This window comes from Mobula hypostoma, chromosome 11 (assembly GCF_963921235.1).
Source record: "Mobula hypostoma chromosome 11, sMobHyp1.1, whole genome shotgun sequence".
Lineage (NCBI taxonomy): Eukaryota > Metazoa > Chordata > Chondrichthyes > Myliobatiformes > Myliobatidae > Mobula > Mobula hypostoma.
The window spans coordinates 81,272,387-81,282,328 of NC_086107.1; the positions used below are offsets into that span (position 1 = coordinate 81,272,387).

The window sequence follows — 9,942 nt, forward strand, 5'->3', positions numbered from 1 at the left end:
TGCTTGCTAAGTAATTATCTTTTTCAATTTCAGCTTCAGCCCAAAGGCTCTCCTTAAGTAAAAGGAGAAATCGACGAAGGATACGGAGAAGGCAGGCCCCACAGAACTCCTGCTCCAAGTCACTGCCTACACTTCCATCAATGCCTCTACAGCAGCAGAATGTCCAGACCAGTGAAACCAACAAGGCAGCAAGGCAGGCGGAGTTTCCAGAGAATGCAAACCAGACGAACTGCCACATGGAAAGGTCTGGAGTGCAGAAGGGGATGGCAAAAGATCTTCACTGTGGGTTTGGGTGTCCTTCAAAATTGCCCCCCACAGTTAAGGAAACTGATCCTGAAACGTCTGTAACATTCCACATGCCTGAAGGTGTTGTCTTAAAGGATTTGCGAGTGGGTTTGTATGACTGTAGAGATCTAGCCAGAACCTGTACTAAGTTGACTGGAACAACTACAACACAACTTGGGGGCCATTTCTGGGAAGAATCAGATGTGAAGCAATGCCTAGCATCCTCTCAGCAACTGGAAGGTGTGACCAATGGGGAAACTCCTGTGAGCACCAGCAGACTCACCGCACCTAAACCTAATTTCAGAGAGTCCACCATGGAGAAACCAGTAATTGTTGATTCAACAACTGGAGGGAATATTCTTTCCCCAGACCAAACACCAGTGGATTTAGGGAGCTCAAAGGAAGCGATTTCCATGAGTATGCCCCCTGTTCATGCACAGTCTAGCCGTTGTAACTCCCTGCAAAGGAGGCAGAGGAGACACTGGCGACAGAGAAAGGCATTGAACAAAAGGACAAATCAAAAGAGAAGTACCTCAGAGAGTCCAGCAATGTTACTGAGAAAAGCTTTTGGTTTGACCCATTTTGTGAAGATCGACTTGAGCAAAGACACTGTATTTGTACCCAGTATTAAGAACAAAGTGCAGAGCTCAGTGCAAGGCAGGACAATACCTCAGCTGAACGCTAGCCAAGACCCAGTATGCACTGTGAGCTGCTCAGAAATTCGAGATGTACATGTCGTTCTGGAGGACATTTCAAAGATCTACGAGACTGCCACCCGCACATGGTATATCAGCAGAAAGCTGACAGCGAAGATGAGCTTGGAATCAGAGGAAGCAAGCAGAAGGCCAGATCCTAGAGTAGGGTCTGAGCAGATTGCAGACAGTGGATCTTCAAGGACTTCAGGTCACCCTCAGCCACGCTTCCATGCCAGGTGCAACAAGCGGACGAGCAGTGTGCAGAGAAAAGGCAGCCGGCACTCACTGAAACGAGCCGTTAAAAGGAAGGAGCCTGATGCAAAGGGAACGGAACTGGCAAGCAAGCCAGACTCGACAGACCACTGCAACTGGCAGCCAAACTCGACACGGCAGAAGCGCTCCAGGCGTTTCACAGAGCCAACGGGGTTGGGATCATCGGAGGATAGAGGGTTTGATAAGGGCTTTCTCTCCCACGGTTGCTTTGTACCCTCAGTGGAGGAAGACAAAAGGCCTGCAGTTTTCACACCGTTCGCTCGATCGAAACGCCTGCGTTTGGTGGTCAGCCATGGTTCCATTGACTTCGATATCTCCTCTTCAGCAAGTGAGAGCTCTGTCTGAGTGCTACACTGGGACAACAAGGGGTTCGTCTTCCCCTAACCTAAAGAAGTATTCTATGTGGAGAGGACCAACCTTCCTCATGCACAGAGGCTCGATGCAAAATCCCCTCTAACTGTTGTGTTATTGGTTGGCCCTGTGCTTACTCCAGTTTGCACGATTTTGCCACAATACTGGAACATGTGTTCTTTGTTTGTTGCTTCCCCATCCCAGTGAAGGATTGAGATGTATTAACAGACAAACCCCAGGTGGGTTGATGCCAGAATTGGGGGTGAATTCCCATGAGGATGTTGGACTAAAAGTTTTTTTCTGCTGTAATTAACAACGCCATTTGTGTAGGGGGCGGCTGATGGTGAAGATGCAAAATTGGCCCGGACTTCCTCTCCCGGCAGATATCCATCGACCCACTTCCTGGATGAGAAGTGAAGTGGTGGAGCTGCCAGCTCATGTTAACTGCGCATGGGTGAGGTGCCTGCTGGTGAACCAGGGCTACCACCTCAGCACAGGGCACAAGAGAATGGGGAATGGAGGCATTAGACAAACAGAAGTAAATTGTAGGGCTAACTTGGAAGTGGTTGTGACTGTCCAACCACATGTTATTAATGTAAGTAACTCATGAACTGGCAGATTCAGTCAGTTTGAAACAGTAAAGTATTCCTTTGAGTAACATTTGAAATACTCTCTCACAATTGCTTGACCCTGTTCCAAGGTCAATATGTAAAGCTTCTATAACCTCAGGATAACAACTCTTGGTGCTTTTCAATTGGCTAATGTGCTTGATAATTTTCCTCATACAAGAAAGATGTACAGTTTTTAAAGCAGCTTTTCTCCCCGTCTATGAAGTCCACAAGCAGATACGAGGATATTTGTTACTCCTAGGTGATTCTAAGTGACCAGAAAAGATCTGTTTTGGGTCTAATAATGGGGATGGTATTATCGTCTGATCTCATAGACTCACGCACGACATGAGGAATACATTTGGTGCATCACATTTTTGCTGGCTCTTTGAAAGAGCCATACAGTTACAGTAATTCCACTTCTGTGACCTTGCCTCAAAAACCTGGAACACCTCTTCCCTCTTCTTACGTTTAACTTTTAATTTGCTTCCAGCACTATCATTACAACTTTGGGAGCTTGGGAAACAATTCTCCTTGCTTTTCCTATGTCCATCAGTTTTTTTTGTTCAATTAATAAATGTAATGACCTTGCAAACACAGGGTGTGTCCTTTGAGCTTGGTCTCATAATGCAGATATATAGATAGATGCTGTTATAAGAACAAGCTTTAAGGCAGTGGTTCCCAACTTTTCTTATGCCATGGACCAATACTGTTAAGCAAGGGGTCCGTAGACCCCAGGTTGGGAGCCCCTGCTTTGAGGTGGTTCTTTTAGCCTTGGTACCAGAGCAGTCATCTATGAATTTTATGGTACATAGGATCTGCATAAATGCAACTCTGTGTGTGCAATCTGCAGTGGTTGTTGAAAAATGTTTTCTTTTTTTTCTCAGGAAATAATGGAATAAGAGTATTATATTATTGGTTCCTTGAGTTCCTGTGCAATCAAGGGTAGACCCTTAACAGGAATTCTGGTAAAAGCAGGAGTTTATTGTATGTGTTGAGTCTAGGAATTTGATATTCTCCACCTGCCTTCCCCAAAACCCCACTTGACATCAAAATATTTACCCAAGGTAAGCAAATAAACACAGCATTAGGCAATTCCCCAATCTTTCTATCATCTCTGTTCTTTACATAGTTTGCTGTGTGCTAACCAATTTGTGGTATTTTATTTTAAGGTGTTTTATAAATGCACTTTGTTATTGTACAGAGGTGCAATGTACAATCACTAGGTGTGTACATCATCTCTTTGTTATTTGAGGACAGTAATTTAAAATGTTTGTAAATAGCAACCAAAGTAACTGAGTACTGGCACTGACTGTTGAAGCTAAATCATCAGTATCACTTTTTTAAATGTTTTCAAGGTGCAAATAAATATCCCTTTAATGAATCTAATCAATTTTGGAGTATTTATCTTGGGCAGAAATCTGCCATTATTACATTTTCTCATTCAGTACTTTTTGTTCGCAACTCAGTGATGCCCACGTCGTACCTGCCAATCTCTAACTGCACTACAAGATCATCTACCTTATTGTGTGTACTGCAGTCCTATATTCATTACCCTTTTCAATTTTGCCCCATGTTACACTTCATCCCATCCCACTGAGTGCATTTCTGGGGAAGTACAGAAGTATAATGGTTAGCACATTACAGCATCAGATATAAGCTCAGGGTTCAATTCACAACACTATCTGTAAGGAGTCTATGTTTTCCCCTAGACCAACTTGGTTTCCTCTGGGTGCTCTGGTTTCCTCCCACATTGCAAAGACATACTAGTTAGATCACGTAAGTTGTGGGTGTGCTGTGTTGGCGCCAAAAGCGTTGTGACACTTGCAGGCTGCCCAACACAAACCTTGCTGAATTGATTTGACGCAAACTACGCATTTCACTGCATGTTTCGATGCATTTATGACAAAGCTAATCCCTTTAAAATGGAGTCAAAGCAGAATATGGCCAGACTGTCTTGTGTACGGGGTAGGCGTAAGGCTGCCACCTAGTGGAGCACCTTTGGTAAGTAATAGTCAATGTGATCTTAGTCTTCAGAGAGCGTGTCTGAAGGTCTATTCATGAAGCTTTACATTTTGATGTGACAACAACCTAAACATTGCTCCTCAGAGAGGTCGAGATGGGATGTGTGTAACCCCAAAACCCCTCTGAACATCGGCTTTTTGTTGATGGGCATGTCTCTACCTCCTAAGTCAAACTTCCCAACTCATCTTGAGTGCCCAAGCAGAATCACAATGGGGGGCCCTCCACTGGTCGGTGTCGACCACAGATGTTGCTTTCCAGCTGTCTATGTTGCTGCAATGCTGCCAGTTGACACGCAAACCAGGGCAGAACAACTATGGAGACCAAGCTGTCGCTCATGAGAAGGCTCCCCCTCACCCTCTCCACACAGCTGATGAACCCAAAGGAACGACAGAGACCTTTTGGCACCAGTGATGTTGCAGGTGTTGCCAGTCAGCATTGAACTCAATTTAGGACTGCCTTAGGGACTTCAGCTCTGAACTTTTCTTTTGGATTTACTCCTGAAGTATCTCCAATGATGGGTATAACCGCAAGGCAGAGAAGGTTTGAGATCAGAGTTTTCCTTCTCCTAGGTGAGCTGCCAATCACAGCTGATAGGTCCCACCCATCTGCCCGAAGCAACTGACTTTAAGGAGCCAGTTATGTACCTTTGCCCTGTCTCCTGTGCAGAAACGTTTCCACTAGGCTTAGTAACTAAACTGTATGTGAAGGCCGAGAGCTGGACTTAGTTGTTCGAGGCTATTTGAGATGCACGCCACTGGGAGCATCTAATAGACAGTGGGAGCTTATCCACATTACCACACCATGCTACTCGTGATTGTATTTAGAAAGGAGAACGAGGCTGTTCGACCCATTGAGGTTATGCTCTCAGAACAATTACATCCATTCAGTGGCATTAATCTTCATGATCATACAAGAAAGATATCAATAAGCTTGAAAAAGTACAGCAAAAATTTACAAGGGTGTTGCTGGGACTTGAAGACGTGAGTTATAGGGAAAGATTATGATTTTATTCCCCTGGAGTGTTGGAAGAATTGGAGAGTTAAAAGAGGTATACAAAAATTCTGAGGGGTATAGATAGGGTAAATACAAGCAGGGGTTTTCCACTGAGCTTGAGTGAGAACAGAACTAGAAGTTAAGGGTGAAAGGTGAAATATTTAAGGGGAACTTGAGGAACTCCAAACTCATAAATGTTGAAATTGAACCTGCTTTTTCGCTCACAGTGGAATGAGCTGCCAGTAGATGCAGGTTCAATTTCAACATTTATGAGTTTGTTTAAGTACATGGATGAGAGGAGAATGGAGGGTTATGGTCCAGCTGTGGGTTGATGCCACTAGGCAGAATAACAATTTTCCTGAAAGGAAAATCCTGCCTGACTAACCTACTGCAATTCTTTGAGGAAATTACAACCAGGAGCAGACAGGCAGTGATTTGGCCACCACTGCTGGCCCACCAACTGGAGAGTGTCGTGGTTAAGGGTCGAAACACTCGGTGAAGGTTAGGAACCACCTGATGACATCTGCTCCTGGCTGAAGGCTACGGTTACGTTATAAGGTATCTGGAGAATACACCCTAACAGGTGTAAGTAACAAGTAATGGGTTGTTAACTTCTTGAGCAGCCGCAAGTGTGGCACCTTGACAACGGTTTTCTGAAAACTCAAGTACACAGCATTATCCCATTCTCCTTTGTCAGTCCTGCTTGTTATTTCTTCAAAGAATTCCAACAGATGTGTCAGGTAAGATTTTCCCTTTAGGAAACCATGCTGACTTTGGCTTATTCATCATATACCTTCAAGAACTCTGAAACCGCATCTTTAACAATCAACTCCAACAGCTTCCCAACCATTGAGGTCAGACTAACTGGCCTATAATTTCCTTTCTTCTGCCTGTCTCTCTTCTTGAAGACCTGAGTGACATTTGCAATTTTCCAGTCCCCCAGAACCATGCCAGAATCGACTGATTCTTGAAAGGTCATCATTAATTCCTCCACAATCTCTTGAGGAACCTCTTTCAAAACCCCAAGGTGTAAACCACCTGGTCCAGGTGATTTATCGACCTTCAGATCTTTTTGTTTCCCAAGCACCTTCTCCCTAGTGTCGGCAACTTCAGTCGATTCTGCCCCTGACACACTTGAACTTCTGGCATACTGCTAGTGACTTCCATATTATAGTTTGATCATTCATAACATAATGCTCTGGTTAAGATTTCTACTGCAAAGCTGTAGGTATTTCATTTTACATGGACTGTAAGAGCAGTCTCTTCTGTTTTTAGCATGTTTGGGTTTGAGCTAAAGATCAACTTAGGAATGTTGTGTCAGCCAGTCGGGATGGTGGAATTGGGAGAAGGTTCCAGTGAATACTAGGTGGAGAGATTTTGGTGACAGACACTGGTGAGGGTCGAGGTCTTTTTGGTGGGAGCTGGGTGAAGACAAGAGGGAAGATGACTGAGGATGCCGTCCCTGTTGCACAAGGTGCTTTGCTGATGAATGACTACAAGGAGGAGGGACCAATAATCCCACTGGGGAACCAGTTTGTTCAAGATGGATTTCAAGTGACATTCGGAAGGTGGTGTGTGCGCTTTCATGCAGACCAATGGTCCAGCGTTTGAGTTAAAAACAAGATGAGCTCCAACTTATGTGCACATTTGAACTGGGTTAATTGTAATGGGCCCTTCTTATTTTTTCTTTCTTTTTTCCTACTAACTGATCAATAAAGCTGAAATTTGTAAATATACATACTTTATAATTTTATGCTGAGTATGATCTGTTATTTCTTTACAACAGGTAATTACAAGTGGGCAGCATTTACACAGTAATGCTTTTTACGATGTCTGTCAATGATTTGGACTACGGTATTAATGGAAATAAATTTGCCAACGATACAAAGATAGGTGGAGGAGCATGTTGAGGAAACAGAGAGCCTGCAGGGAGACTTAGATAGTTTAGGGGAATGGGCAAAGAAATGGCAAATGAAATACAATGTTGGAAAGTGTATGGTCATGCACTTTGGTGGAAGAAATAAACGGGCAGACTATTATTTAGATGGGGAGAGAATTCACAATGATTTAGATGCAAAGGGACTTGAGAATCCTTGTGCAAGATACCCTAAAGGTTAACCTCCAGGTTGAGTCAGTTGTGAAGAAGGCAAATGCAACGTTGGCATTCTTTTCTAGAGGTTTAGAATATAAGAGCAGGGATGTGATGTTGAGGCTCTATAAGGCACTCGTGAGACCACACTTGGAGTATTATGTGCAGTTTTGGGCTCCTTATTTTAGAAAGGATATGTTGACGTTGGAGAGGGTTCAGAGAAGATTCACGAGAATGATTTCAGGAATGAAAGGGTTACCGTATGAGGAATGTCTGGCAGCTCTTGGGCTGTGTTCCCTAGAGTTCAGGAGAATGAGGGGGGATCTCATAGAAATATTCCAAATGTTAAAAGGCCTGAACAGATTAGATATGGCAAAGTTATTTCCCGTGGTAGGGTATTCTAAGACAAGAGGGCATGACTTCAGGATTGAAGGATGTCCTTTTAAAACTGAGATGCGGAGAAATTACTTTAGTCAGAGGGTGGTAAATCTGTGGAATTTGTTGCCACAAGCAGCTGTGGAGGCCAAGTCATTGGGTGTATTTAAGGCAGAGATAGATAGGTTCTTGGTTAACCAGGGCATCAAAGGATGTGGGGTGCTCCTATATCTTATGGTCTTAATTCAGCATGGGCTGAAGGGCCTGTTTCTGTGCTGTAGTGCCCTGTGACTCTATGATGCAGGGGAAGGAATGGGGAAGTATGTGTGCTCTCCAGTCCTTCACTGGGTTCCAGCAGACTAACTAAAAGTAATGAAAGGTTAAAGTGGTGTCTTTTAGCTCAAGATAAAATGAATGTCACCACAGTGACCTAATTGGCCCAAGCAAGCATTTTCAAATCCTTTGAATGCAATAGATGCTTGTTTTCACATCCGTTCATGATATTGCCTCTCCCTATACTGTATTGGTAAACGACAGCTCCGCTAGCAATGAGCTATCCCTTCCTTCAATCTTGCTCTCTTCTATTTTGATTTAGATATAGAGATTTAGCACGGTAACAGGCTCTTCCGGCCCAGTGAGCCTGTGCTGCCCAATTACAGCCATGTGATCCATGTTACATCTATACTTCGGAATGTGGGAGGAAATCCACGGTCATGGAGAGAACACATAAACTTCGTACGGACAGGTGGAATTGAACCCAGGTTGCAGGCATTGTAATAGCATTACCCTGACCGCTACACCACCATGCAAGGCCGGCCATTATTACATATCCTTAATTGTTCCCGTCTTCTTGAACCGCTACAGTTCTTCTGCATAAGGTGCTCCCTCAGCACTGTTGGGGAGGGAGTACCAGCATTTAGATCCTGAAGTGATAAAGGAATCCTAATCACTCAGCTATTGGTATATCTTAAAATATTGGAATTGTTTGAAGATGAAGATGACCTGTCCTGGGTCCAGTATAGAGATGCACTATAGGAAGGTGTGCTAGGTGTCTTTACTTTATTAGAAGATTCAGCTTGTCACCACTCTAACAAACTTTCATAAATACACTGTTGAAAGTATCCTGACTGGTTGCATCATGGTGTGGTAAGCGTGCAGGAACATAGGAAGTGCAGATAGTAGTGGGCTAATGGGCGCATCCCTCCCCACCGTCGGTAGTTTCTACAAATGCTGCTCTCCGGTGATGGAAGTCAACATCAAAGATCCCCACTACCTGGGGCATGCCATTTTCTCACAGGCAGGAGATACAGAGGCCTGAAGTCCCTTGCCACCAGGCTCGAGAATAGTGATCTCCCTTCACCATTCAGTTCTTGAATGAACCTACACAACCCTCATCACTTTAGCAACACTATGATTATTTTGCATGAAAATGGACAATTTTTGTTCCAAATGCGTTCTTTGATGTGTCTGATTTATGTTTAATGTTTTATTGTGAATGTTGTGTTTCTGAAGCACTGTGCCTGTGTTGCCACTGCAATGTTTTTCTTTGCATCTGTGCACACATGGACTTGTGCAAATGACAATTAACATCCTAACACACATAATGAAAATAAACTACTTTGAAATTAATTCAATTAAATATGTTAGAGTATTAATGGAACTAACATCTTATAGTCCAGAGAATCTGCTAATGCATACCAGATGACCAGATTTTTGTTGTACTTAAAAAGGACAAGAAACAGAATTTATGACAGGAATTGTAGCAGTTCATCCAAATAAAAGCAGGCAGATTGCACCAGCAAAATGCAGCGAATTGAGAATAATTACATCAGTTATGCTGATAGTATCACTTCTCCCTTTTTTTAGAATGGTATCGTTACAGCAAGAGCTGTAATATAATATTGTATAATATATAATACTGTTTATATCCTCTGTGATTTTTTTTGTGGCGGGGGTATTCCTGGGAGAAGAGTTCTGGAAATTAATCTTAAAATTCTAAATGTCCTGTAGACAGCACGTTGTCACCCTTTGGATTAGGGTGTTCTCTAACTGCCCAGTTGCGGGACTGAATGCCAAGGGTCCGTAATACGTATTGAATTTCACAAAATTCCTGTTATGCTTACATAACAACAGATTGCATCTCAGAAGTACTTAATGAGCTATAAAGGGCATGGGTCATACTATTCAAATACCACTTTTGGTCTTCGGGGAGATAGAACAGCCCTCACCTTCCAATTGCGGAGCAAAC

At 43.3% G+C, this 9,942-nt stretch overlaps 1 protein-coding gene across 1 annotated transcript in view; it reads left to right on the forward strand.

Moving 5' to 3' along the window:
* Positions 1 to 3,581, forward strand: part of LOC134353868 (histone-lysine N-methyltransferase KMT5C-like) — a 45,272-nt gene extending 41,691 nt beyond the window's left edge. The window contains exon 9 of the mRNA XM_063062352.1: positions 34 to 3,581. Within this exon, the coding sequence (XP_062918422.1) occupies positions 34 to 1,598 (1,565 nt within the window). The 3' untranslated portion in view covers positions 1,599 to 3,581. The remainder of the gene's footprint in view (positions 1 to 33) is intronic.
* The last annotated feature ends 6,361 nt before the right edge of the window (positions 3,582 to 9,942 follow it).